Source organism: Otolemur garnettii, unplaced genomic scaffold, assembly GCF_000181295.1.
Source record: "Otolemur garnettii isolate 467f Iridium unplaced genomic scaffold, OtoGar3 scaffold00045, whole genome shotgun sequence".
NCBI lineage: Eukaryota > Metazoa > Chordata > Mammalia > Primates > Galagidae > Otolemur > Otolemur garnettii.
Window position 1 is genome coordinate 4,336,658 of NW_003852440.1, and position 12,583 is coordinate 4,349,240.

Below are 12,583 nucleotides of genomic sequence, written 5' to 3' on the forward strand. Positions count from 1 at the left end.
AAAAAAAAAAAAAAAAACCCAGATTCCTATGTTCTTATTAATTATAAGAGCATCTATTATGGCATCCATAATTACAGGGACGTGGCCATTCCACAGGTCAAAGCATGTCTGCTTATAGGTAACTACTATAAAAACAGTCTGCCCGGTTGTCCACTCTGTGCCTATGATCCCGGCTCATTACTCCAGCACTGAAGCGGTTAAATGAGCTGTCCGAAAATCTCTTGCTAAAGGGGACCCAAAAGGTAGTTCCAGCATTCAGACCTAGAATGAGGAACGCAGTCTCAAAAGCACAAGAAATGGAGAAATCAGGTACACAATTCAGTTGATCAAGCCTCACAGCTTAATCTGATCTTGCCCAGTACACATACACACCCGCCCTCTCACAAAACAAACAGCACTCTGCCCAGTTACTCACCTAGACCACCCTGACGAATGTCTGTGCGCGTGGCTCCACCAATGATAAACTGGGGGCTGGGACACAATTCCTGAAAGTAATTGAAGGAAGAAACACAAGTCACAAGACACTCAGTGATGGTGGCAGCATGGGTGAAGGGACACGGGAGTCACAGAAGAGACGCCTGGAAGGAATCCAGAAGACTGTCTACTGGACGGAACATCGGTTTACTGCTGAGAAGTGTGAAGTCCAAAGAAGAGAGGAGGCCCACCCACAGTCACAGAGCCCCTGGCACAGCTGGTGTTTTTACTACTGTGTCATGTGGTTGTGTGTGTGAAAGGTGGTGGGGCGCGGGGAGGGCAGAGCAAGGCAAAGGCTGAGATAATGGTGTGATGAAATATGATCTCACCCATGAAGACAACACCCCTATTTACATAAGATGGAGCGTTAGAATCATGTTTAGCAAAATGCTGTGCGCCCTGCAGACACTTGTCAAATACTTAACTAAATGATAATGATGCCATGTGCTGATGGGAACACTGAGGTGTCAGCAAGTGCCATCTACCGCTGGAGGAGAACTCAGCGGTGAGGCATTCAGCTGTCTGGCCTGCACTTCCTCCTCTCCCCTACCTCAACTGGCATCTGCCTACAGGCAATCCCGCGCTCCAGAGCTCTGCTGGGGTGCGAGGACAGAATGAGTAGGACAGTGTATTCTACTACCTACAGAATATACTGTTTCCAAAGTAACTCCCGAAGCCATATGTTCGATTACCGATGTCACACTGTTCATGAGATGTCATTTCATTGGCCTCATATCTAATAGGCCTTACCAAGGACTGCTAAAATTTTGGGTTGGGTTCCAAGACAGAATGATTATCAAAGGCTCCAGACAATTTAAAGTCCTATATCTAGAATGGTGCTAAGTGGTTTATAGATAAGCGGAATGCTCGTTTACTATACGTTATTCACAAGTATAATTCCTAAGCCTTCACCTTCCTTGGAGGAAAGAACCACCAGAGCATGCCATGAGTAACATGCTGCCATATCTTTCAGGGACCACCAAAAGTCCTCATCTTTGCCAGATCACATCTCAGCATTGTTTTCCAAGAACCTGCCCAAAGTCTTCTCTGCACTGCCGACTTCCCACCGGAACCCAGATTAGAGAGACAAAGACATGGGCAGCCAGAGAGGCCGGTGGGAACTTGATTTTTTTCTTCTTAATATCAATCGTATCTTTTTAGTAATCATATATCCTATCACCCAAGAGCTCAAAACACTCCATAAACAGAAATTACTCAAGCCTCGTGTCAGCCTCTCACGAATGGACACAGGGAAACCCAGGTCAGTAAGATATGCAGGGCAGAAAGTGACACTGACATCTGCACGTCACGCTCTCCATGCTGGTGGCTCCCGGGGCACACCGCTCTCCCGGGCATTAGACAGTGTCTGATAGCCTCGGCTTGGCATTTAGGAGCTCCGGCTCTGCACTTCCTGGAAACCCCACCTTTCCCCTTAAATCCCCATTGTTTTGACATTCCATCTCGTAGTAACAGATTTTCTCATTTTTTCAGTCAAGCTTTCCAAAAACCCAGTGAGATAGATAATAGTGTTGTCCCCCCTTTATAGATGAGGAAACCGAGTCTTAAGGAGGCCAGTAACTTACCCATGGTCCCTCAGTTAGTAATGACACAAAGAGGACCAGAGTCCTGACGTACCTGCTGCCCAAGCCCATGCTCCTAGGCCCTCTGCCGCGGGTCAGCAACCTACATACCCACCTGTCTCTCTTCCTCACTAGCTGAAGCCCCACAAAGACTCCTCTCTGGCACCTGTTATCACCAGCATGCGACAAATCCCAGCTGAATCCACATCTCCAGGTTTGCGCCTCTGGAAGGAAGAGCTGGAGAAACAGTGACAGCTCCCAGCTGAGGTCTCTCCCTCACCCTTATCCTCACCTCCCAACAACTCCACCCCCTGACATTTCTCTTCAGCTGGGCCCTTATTATACAGTTGACACCAGCTCACTCCTGTCTCACTGTGTTTCTCCTGAAGATCAATAAACTGTTTAATTGCCCCAAAGTAGACACTTCAGAGAAGAACATTGTTGATGGGGCCATCCCCGGGTCCGCTCGTGCTGGGCACTCCTAACTAGGGGGGCCTGGTCTGGGCTGCGACTGAGCACAGTGGGGAGCCAGGAAATGAGGCTGCACCCTGCAGCTGTTCAGAGCCCCCTGATCTCAGATGGCCAGCTGAGCTGTTTGCAATAGGATTGTCACCCTTGCCCAACACAGGTGGATAACATTGCCTGAAGACTGTGGATGACTGAAAGCTCATTTGACCTTGAGACCTTCGTAAGGGCAAATTCGTCCTCCAACCCTTGGGACAAGAGCCCAAGCAAAATTTTGCCCAGCAGCTTATAGAAACATGTCTCTGGGCACTCTCAGTCTCTCCCAGACCAGGTCTTCTTTCCAAGATGAATTCAAACAGCACTTCACGTGGCATGCTACATAAAGAAACCCATAGAGACAGAGTCTTTCATAACCAGAATCAAAAGGACACCCTCCTAGCAAGGTTTAGGCGCAACTCTCACCCTGATAAAGTTGCCAGGGAACACCGGGCCAAAGAAATCAGTGTTCCAGAATCTAAAATTCAGAGTTGATTTTAAAACTACAGAGTGAAACAACAGGGACAACTGGAGTCAGAATGCTCCTTAGGAAATGATGAAACCAGAAGCACGAGCAGCCTCAGTGGGGTGTCAGGAGTGCACACCCAAAGGAGCCAGATCAGACCCGCTCCCATCACAAAAATCACAGGAGCAAACTGGTTCAAGCCTTTGAGAGGAACCCACTCCCTGATATTGCTACCAGGAGGAAACTGGCTAAACAAATACGCCTTCAGGAATCAAGAATTCCAGTGTGGTTTCAGAACCGTAGATCTCTATGTCATAAGCGGAGCAAAAGTGAGCCCAGGCCTTTCTGGATAGATGCCCCGAACAGGACACCAGATCAGACTGTTCAGCTGCACCAAATCAACCTGCCCTTTCTCCTAGACGGGTCTCATCTGAGTCCCAAGATTGATTTATCTTACATTGTACAGTGGTGAGATGAGCTCTGCCAGGCTCTGACTGTAGAATGGGACCCTCTCAAAGGTACACACTGAAATGGACTTGTGTCAGCAGCAGGCACAGCTGATGAGCCATCCAACTGTGCTCATCCTACCGCGTCAGCAACGTGAAAGTCTCAAGCCTTTAGGCCATTCCTGTTGTCCTCAGAGTTTCAGTAAAGGCATAAACCTTTTCTGAGTCCTGATCTGCAGGAAGAGGACTCTCCAGGGTTCCACACACCCCTCAGTGAGGGGGGATTTCAGCTCTGCTTCAATGGTGCAAGGCCCACCAGGGGCCAAGCTCCAAGAGGAGGAATATGTCCTTCTCAGGACCTGGTCCAGACCTCCTTTCTTTGATGGAGATAAAGGATGAAAAGCAGGGCACTCTGTCCTGGAACAAGACTAATACAGGGGGAAGACTTTTGCACTGTCTGTGGTTACCTGGTTTTTGCACTGTGGGCAGTGGTTATCTTCTGTACCCATTTCACAGATTGAAAAATTGTTTCTTGTGTGTGAAAACCCCACGCTGTACCCCAGAAGTGCATTAATGTACATAGTTACCATTTAATAAAAAAAAAAGAGTAAAATAAAAAGTACACTTATAAAAAAAAAAAAGAAAAAAAAATTGTTTCAAAGTCCCACACTACCTCAGGAAGCACAAAGAGCACTAGGCAGTGGATGCAACTGCTGAATCCTCCTGAGCAAAAGCATTTTCCTGACAAATGTGACCTCCTACCTATAATCACCATGTCCTCTACCATCTGGGAAACTCACCAGTTCTAACCCAGCTGAAGCAAGGAATACAGGTCTGTGAGACACAGATATTGCTTCCCTTCTGACAAGGTGGGAAGGCAAAGTTGAAATTAGTTTGATGTGTAGAAAAGGAAAAAAGAAAGAACTACTGTATTCCCTGATGATATGAGCTCCCCGCAAGTTCTGAAGGTCTGAATTCAGAACTAGAAACTACCTCAGCATCCATAAATAAGAGTGTAATTAAATGGATGAGGCTATATCCATAATACTGAGTATTCTTCATGCATAAATGTAGATAAATGTATTTTTTTCCTGTGACCACTTAAAATGTACAAAAAGTTACAGAAAAACCATAACACCATGAACACAGTCTAATGATGTTAACGTGGGCTCGTTCTTAGGTTTCTCCTGTAGATTTACATGTGTATGTGTGTAGACATAAAATTCCTCATTTTATTGTAAATAAAGTATATGTTAACTTCATTAAGCCTCTGAGGTTAAAAACCTCTGAGGTAATCATTCTTACTCTCAATCTTCGCCCTTCATTTGAAATGATAACTTCTAAAAACACATACAGAAGATATATGTGGGCTCGGCGCCTGTGGCTCAAGCGGCTAAGGTGCCAGCCACATACACCTAAGGTGGCGGGTTCGAATCCCCAGCCCGGGCCCGCCAAACAACAATAATGGCTGCAACCAAAAAATGGCCAGGAGTTGTGGCGGGCACCTGTGGTCCCAGCTACTTGGGAGGCGGAGACAGGAGACTCGCTTGAGCCCAGGAGTTGGAGGTTGCTGTGAGCTATGATGCCATAGCACTCTACCCAGGGGGACAGCTTGAGGCTGTGTCTCAAAAAAAGACAAGAAGGTGTATGAGGGTTTACTTTGGTATAATAAAAATATATCTTTGAAAAACACAAAAAAAAAAAATGAGCAGAAATACCTAACAAGAGCAGGATGTCAAATTTTATGATTTCAGAAAAAAATCTAAGTATCAAGCTTTATTCGTGATCAGGAGGACAAATACATACACCTTATACACGTATATGTTCAGCCTGTCTAATCTCCTTCCCGCCGAAGGCTGGTAAAAATTACCATCTGTATGGGAACCAGGACCATAAGAGTCACATCTGGGCAGCTGGCATAATGCCTCCAAAGTCACCCTCTAAAGTAGGAGTGAAACAAAAAAGCCAACAACCAAATTTAAAATGGGCAAAGGACTTAACAGACATTTCTCCACAGAAGATCTACAAATGGTTAATAAGTACATGAAAAAAACATAAAAAGATATCCAACATTAATTTTTTTTCCAAAAAAAGTCTCTTTGTCTCCCAGGCTGGAGTACAGTGCGTGATCCTAGCTCACTGCAACCTCAAACTCCTGGACTCAAGGGAGATTCTCTTGTCAGCCTCCCAAGTAGCTAGGACTGTAGGCATGTGCTACGCCCAGCTAATTTTTTTTTTTTTTGGTAAGGACAAGGTCTCTCTATGTTGCCCAGGCTGGTTTCAAATTCCTGTCCTCAAGTTTTCCTCCCACCTCAATCTCCCAAAGTGCTGAGATTAGAGACCTGAGCATCACGCCAAGCCAGCAGCCAACATCACTAATCTTTAGGGAAATGCAAATAAAAACTGCAATGAGGTTTTTATTGTCCCCCTCACACTCACTGGGGTAGCTACTATCAGAAAAACCAAAAATAACAAATGTTGACAAGGATATGGAGAAATGAGAACCCTTGTATGCTGTTGGTGGGAATGTAAAATGGAGCAGTCGCTAGGTAACAGTGTGATCCTCAAAAACTTGAAAATAGGCTCCACGCCTATGGCTCAAGTGGCGAAGGCGCCAGCTATGTACACCCAAGGTGGCGGTGTTGAATCCAGCCCAGGCCCGCCAAACAACAATGATGGCTGCAACCAAAAAAATAAATAAATAGCCAGACGTTGTGGCGGGGGCCTGTGGTCCCAGCTACTTGGGAGGCGGAGGCAGGAGACTTGCTTGAGCCCAGGAGTTGGAGGTTGCTGTGATGCCACAGCACTCTATCCAGGGGGATAGCTTGAGATTCTGTCTCCAAAAAAAAAAAACCTTGAAAATAGAATTACCATATGATCTAGCAATTCCACTGATGGGTACATTTAAAAGAGAATTGGAAGCAAGGTCTCAAAGAGTTATTTGTACACCCATGCTCAGTGTAGTATGATTCACAAGGACAAAAAGATGGAAGCAACTCAAGCGTCCATCCACTGATAAATGAATAAACAAAATGTCACACACACCAACACACACGATGGAATACTATTCAACCTGAAAAAGGAAGGAAATCCGGACACATGCTACAAGATGGATGAATCCGGCTTGGTGCCTGTAGCACACTAGTTACGGTGCCAATCACATACACAAAGGGTGGTGGGTTCAAACCCAGCCCAAGCCAGCTAAACAACAATGACAACTGCAACAAAAAATAGTCCAGCACTGTGGCAGGCACCTGTAGTCCCAGCTACTTGGGAGACTGAGGCAAGTGAATTGCTTAAGCCCAAGAGTGTGAGACTGCTGTGAGTTGTGATGACACAGCACTCTATGAGGGCAGCATAATGAGACTCTGTCTCAAAAAAAAAAAAAAAAAAAAAGATGAGTGAATCTTGAGGACATTTTGCCAAGTAAATTAAGCCAGTCACAAAAGGACAAATAAGGCCAGGCACAGTGGCTCATACCTGTAATCCCAGTACTCTTAAGAGGCTGAGGCTGGAGGACTGCTTGAGTTCAGGAGTTTGAGACCAGCCTAAGCAAGAGTGAGACACCATCTCTGAAAACTACTGGGTTCTGTGGCAAGCACCTGTGGTCCCAGCTATTTGGGAGGCTGAGGTAAGAGGATCACTTGAACCCAAGAGTTTGAGGTTGCTGTGAGCTATGATGATGTCAGGGCACTCTACAGAGGGCAACAAAGTGAGACTCTGTGTGTACTTAATGCCGCTGAACAGTGCACTTAAAATGGTTAAGATGGTAAGTTTTAAATGTAGCAAGAAAGCTTGTAATGCACCTCATTTCTGGACACCCTGATCTCCTTGCAAGCCCCTAGGGAGGCCTCTTGGGAGAAAAAAAATAGAAGCATTTAGGAACAGACTGAATTTCCCAGGATCCAACATACATTCCTGATAGAGACAGAATCACAATCTCTACAGGCTCAGAAAGTCTATTCAATAATAGACTATAAGATCTTAGAGGATAAAACTATATCCTCTAATGTTCCCCTGTGGTGTGTGAATGTGAGCCTGGCTGAAAGCAGCCATGTGATAATTCTTCACTGATGACTGGCAAAGGAGAGGTCACATTTTGACACTTTTTTTTTTTTGCAGTTTTTTTTTTGTATGTTTGTTTGTTTTGGCCAGGGCTGGGTTTGAATCCACCACCTCCGGCATATGGGGCCGGCACCCTACTCCTTTGAGCCACAGGCGCCACCATATATTTATTTATTTAACACACCCTTGAGAACTCCAGACAGGAGTCCTTCAGTTCCATGTCCCACGGTAATCAGGTTCCCCGGCCTCATCCCCTGGATTTTATTACTTCTGTTGAGAGGCCCAAATCAGCCATCCAGCCTAAAATCACCACATTTCTGTGGACAGTGAGACTAGGGGAAGACAGTTTGAGAGAGAATAGGCAGGAAAAAAACTTAGCAAAGGGTCACTGATACCAGACTTCAGGCACTAAAGGAAATGTCCCCCTCTCCGTGACCTCGCTGTCTTCCCTGAGCCCCTTGGGCTCTTCCGTTCCCCTCCTCCCTAAGGCTCGTCCTCAGGCTCCTCTGGCCCAGGAGTTAGGCCTCTGTGGAGCACTCACTTCATCTTGCCCTGGGCATAGTCCTTCGCTCACACCTCTGCCCACAGCTTCCATCAGAACTGACACCAGGGCTCATTCCTCGGTTTCTCCCTGACCACCTTCCCAAACTATGTGCAGCCCATGCCCAGCATAAAACAGAGGCTCAACAAACTGCTGGAATGAAGTGTGGCTGTCAAGTCTTGAAATATAGGATATAAAACCACAATCCCCTGTCTTGCCTTCATCAACGTGTCAGGTAACCCCATAGGTTTCAAAGGAGGTTGGGAGTGGCCCACATGGGCAGGAGTGGGGCCTCGCAAAGGAGTTACCCCCACAAGGGGAGCTGCTGTGCCGTGTCCACGGGGTGGGAACCAGAAGGCAGAGGTAACAGGAGTTAAAGGGTGATTCTGACCATTTTAAAGTCATTATTCTCCCTTCATCTTCCCTTTTCAACCTCTGTCAAGAAAAGAGGAACCATAACTTGATTCTCCTACCATGACAAAAGGTGCCCTGACCGAGGGCCACTGAGCTTGGCCAGGTCACTGAACAGATCACTTCCTGTGGCTGAGCTCAATTCTCACAGCCACTCTGTGTGCAGAGGGCTCTTACCCTGAGGTCAAATGACCTGATGAGGCTCACCCTGCAGTGGGTCACAGGCCAGGTGTTTGGAGGACAGTTCTCCATCCCCTGCCCATGAGCATTGGGTAGGACCCCTTGAGCCCCACCTGCTCCACAGAGCCCTGGCTCCCATCTCTCCACCTACAAGCCCTGATGGAGCAATGACCACTCATGACCTGAAGTGACCCTGAACCTTTCACCAAAGATATTATTGTAATTTACCAGGGTGCTACCTACAGGGAGCCTTCAGTAGATCCCCTGTGCATTGGCAGAGGGCTCTGTGCAATTACAACTACTGTGTCCTCTGTATCTGTTATGTGCCAGGCACCATGCTCTGAGATATATCTCTAATTCTTATGCCAACTCTGAGAAAATAAGGTGCCAGTAAACACCACTTTACAGATGAGAAAACTGAAACTCACAGGATTCATCTGCCCAAGACCACAGGCAGAACCAGGATTCAAATCTGATTTGCCTGGCTCCAGATCCGTTCTTTCTTCTCCCTCTACACCTCACTGCCTCGGAACAAGATTTTAAAAGGTGACAAGAGTCAGGGGATCTAAAATATGTGGTCCAGAAACTTAGGATCCATAGCCATGACTTCTGTTTCAGCTCCTTCTGACCAGACACGAGAGCCCTCCCCACGCTGTGACACGCAGCAGCAAGCCCACTTCCTTACCATGGGCCCTCCCCACGCTGTGACACTCAGCAGCAAGCCCACTTCCTTACCGCGGGCCCTCCCCATGCTGTGACACGCAGCAGCAAGCCCACTTCCTTACCGTGGGCCCTCCCCACGCTGTGACACGCAGCAGCAAGCCCACTTCCTTACCGTGGGCCCTCCCCACACTGTGACACGCAGCAGCAAGCCCACTTCCTTACCGTGGGCCTCTTCCAGATGATGCCTTGAGTTTCAGGGGAGTGTGGTCCAAGATCCTTGTAGCCCAAAGCTGACGGACACGCTGGGAACTCTGGGTCCTTAAATAGGACCCCTGAGTTCAAACATTGTTGCTTCAGTGTCTCGAAGTCCTGGCCCAGGTACTTCACGGCTTTCTGGTTGCAGCCTAGACCTTCAGCAGTGGCACGATGCCTGGATATGTCAACCGCCTGAGCTGCCATGGCCTTGGGCTCCACAGGCCAGACAGGAGAGCAAGGCTGTTGTGTGAGCTCAGACACCTGCCCCACTGGGAGGGGAGCTACAAGGCAGCACCCAGCGAGTTGGACCAGGCAGGAGAGCAAGGCTGTTGTGTGAACTCAGACACCTGCCCCACTGGGAGGGGAGCTACAAGGCAGCACCCAGGGAGGTGGACCAGCCAAACATTTCACCCGAGGCCCTGCTCCCAAAGGAAGTGACTCAGGCCAGGAACAAATATGTACCCAAGGTGCCAATGAGTTCTGCCCCACCTTCTCCTTCTGCCTTTTACAGACAATTTAGAGCAGGAAGGCATTCTCAACCTTCCTAATGCCTCCTAATGCCATGACCCTTTAGTATAGTTCCTCATGTTGTAGTGACCCCCAACCATAAAGTTATTTTCATAGCTACTTCATAACTGTAATGTTGATACTGTTATGAATCATAATGTATATATCTGATATGCAGGATGTATTTTCATTGTTACAAAGGGGTCGCGACCCACAGGTTGAGAACCACTGATTTAGAGGCTGGGAGCGTCCATCCTGGGCCAATAGCCTAAGAACTCAATCAAGATCTTGACCACCCTCTCCACTTCTTTACAAGACCTTCCTGCTCTGTGTCGGGCCTGTTGACTGAGATGACCTGGAGATGTGGTTCTGAGCAGGAGGAGGGCAAATAGTTAAAAAGGTCTCTTTTTTTCCCAAAAAGATTTAGTGCCATATTTTCTAGAAAGGCTAAAAAAAAAAAAAAAAAAAAATCAGAGTATGGTGACTCACAGAGTAGATGTGGAATAAGCCCACTGTCCGGCTGGAGGCTGTTCCACCTACCAATGAAGGTTTTGGCCTCTGACTGCCTGTGTCTCTATCCCAGCTGTACTAGTGAATAGTTTCGTCATCTTAAGCAAGGTATTTATCTCTTTTCCCCTTTCCTTCATAAAAATGAAATCATAGGAGAACATACCTCACAGCGTTTGGAAGAGTGATGAGTCCAGGCACTATGGCTCATATCTGTAATCCTTGCACTTTGAGAGGCTGAGGCAGATGGATTGCCTGAACTCAGGAGTTCAAGACCAGCCTGAGCAAGAGCAAGAGCAAGACCCCATCTCTAAAAATAGCCAGGCATTGTGCCAGGCCCCTGTAGTCCCAGCTACTCAGAAGGCTGAGGCAAGAGAATCATGTAAGGCTCAGTGCCTGTGGCTCAAGTGGCTAAGGCGCCAGCCACATACACCTAAGGTGGTGGGTTCGAATCCAGCCCAGACTCACCAAACAACAATGATGGCTGCAACCAAAAAATAGCCAGGCGTTGTGGCAGGTGTCTGTGGTCCCAGCTACTTGGGAGGCGGAGGCAGGAGACTCACTTAAGCCCAGGAGTTGGAGGTTGCTGTGATCTGTGATGCCACAGCACTCTACCCAGGGTGACAGCTTGAGGTGCTGTCTCCAAAAAAAAAAGAGAGAGAGAATCATGTAAGCCCAAGAGTTTGAGTTTGCTGTGAGCTGTGACACCATGGTACTCTACCTAGGGCAATAAAGTGAGAGTCTATCTTAAAAAAAAAAAAAAAAGGAGATGAGAAAGAACAGGTAATTTGCTTAGTGTAGCACAAAAAAGTAAGGTCAAAGGTCTTAATCTCAGGAGTAAATTATAAACTGTGTGATCTTGGATTAATACTTTGCCATGGGCTCCAATTTCCAAAGCCTACTCTGCGCTAAGGATGTGAAGTGTATCAATAATTTTTTTGTTTTCGTTTTTCTTCTTTAAAATTTAATGCAATTCAAATCAACACGCCTGGTCCATTCTAGTTCTTTCACTGCCAAGCCAGGGGCAGAGACGGCTTCAGATTCTTGGCCTTCTCTTTATCTGTGATGACCAAGGTGTAAAGGTATCTGCTGGATCAAACTTGGAACCTCACGTCCTTATTTTTCTTCATCTTGACAGACGTGGCATCCTTTTACCTGGCTGGAGGCAGAAAGTCCTTGATTTCCTCAATTTTCTGCGGCACGGTGACCAGGCGCACGAGGAGGGCACAGACCCACACAGCAAGCAACAAGGAAAAGGGAGGAAAAACCATATTGATGATTTTGGAACTTGGGGTGTTTGTGGCAGACTAGAAAATGATCCCACAAAGATACCAGGTCTGGTTCAGCGCCCGTAGCTAAGTGGTTAGGACATTGGCCACATACACTGAGGCAGGTGGATTCAAACCTGGCCTGGGCCTGCTAAACAACAATGACAACTACAACAAAAAACAGCCAGGCATTGTGGCAGGTGCCTGTAGTCCCAGCTACTTGGGAGGTTGAGGCAAGAAAATCGCTTAATCCCAAGAGTTTGAGGTTGCTGTGAGCTGTGACGCCACAGCACTCCAACGAGGGCAACGTAGTGAGACTCTGTCTCAAAAAAAAGGCTTGGTGCCTGTTATGTGAGCTGTGATGCCATGGCACTCTACCCAGGGTGACAGCTTGAGGCACTGTCTCCAAAAAAAAGACTCTTATCTTAATCTTTGAAACTTATATGTGAATCTTTTTATTTTAAATCTTAATCTTTGAAATTTATATGTGTTATTTTACTTGGGAAAGGGAGCTTAGTAGAAATGATTAAGCTAAAGATCTTGAGGTGGGGAGAATATCCTGGCCCTAAATATACAAGTGTCCTCCTAGGAGGAAGGCAGAGAGAGCCTGGACAACCGATGAGAGGAGAGCAGGCCACGTGATAAGACGGGCAGAGAGTGGAGGGAGGCTGTCCATCCTCTTCTGGAGCCGCTCCAGGGAGTGTGGCCCTTGATTTCAG

General features: G+C 47.1%; 1 protein-coding gene and 1 pseudogene across 2 annotated transcripts in view; both read right to left on the bottom strand.

Moving 5' to 3' along the window:
* Positions 1-9,805, bottom strand: part of CAPN8 (calpain 8) — a 79,005-nt gene extending 69,200 nt beyond the window's left edge. The window contains exons 1-2 of one of the 2 annotated variants that reach the window (XM_023513927.1): positions 9,550-9,805; positions 416-485 (exon numbers count right to left, since the gene is read on the bottom strand). In XM_023513927.1, the coding sequence (XP_023369695.1) occupies positions 416-485; positions 9,550-9,786 (307 nt within the window). In that variant the 5' untranslated portion in view covers positions 9,787-9,805. The remainder of the gene's footprint in view (positions 1-415; positions 486-9,549) is intronic. The other variant, XM_023513926.1, reaches the window with a different exon arrangement.
* Positions 9,806-11,553: 1,748 nt separating this feature from the next.
* LOC100940508 lies at positions 11,554-11,867 on the bottom strand (annotated as a pseudogene).
* Positions 11,868-12,583: the final 716 nt, after the last annotated feature.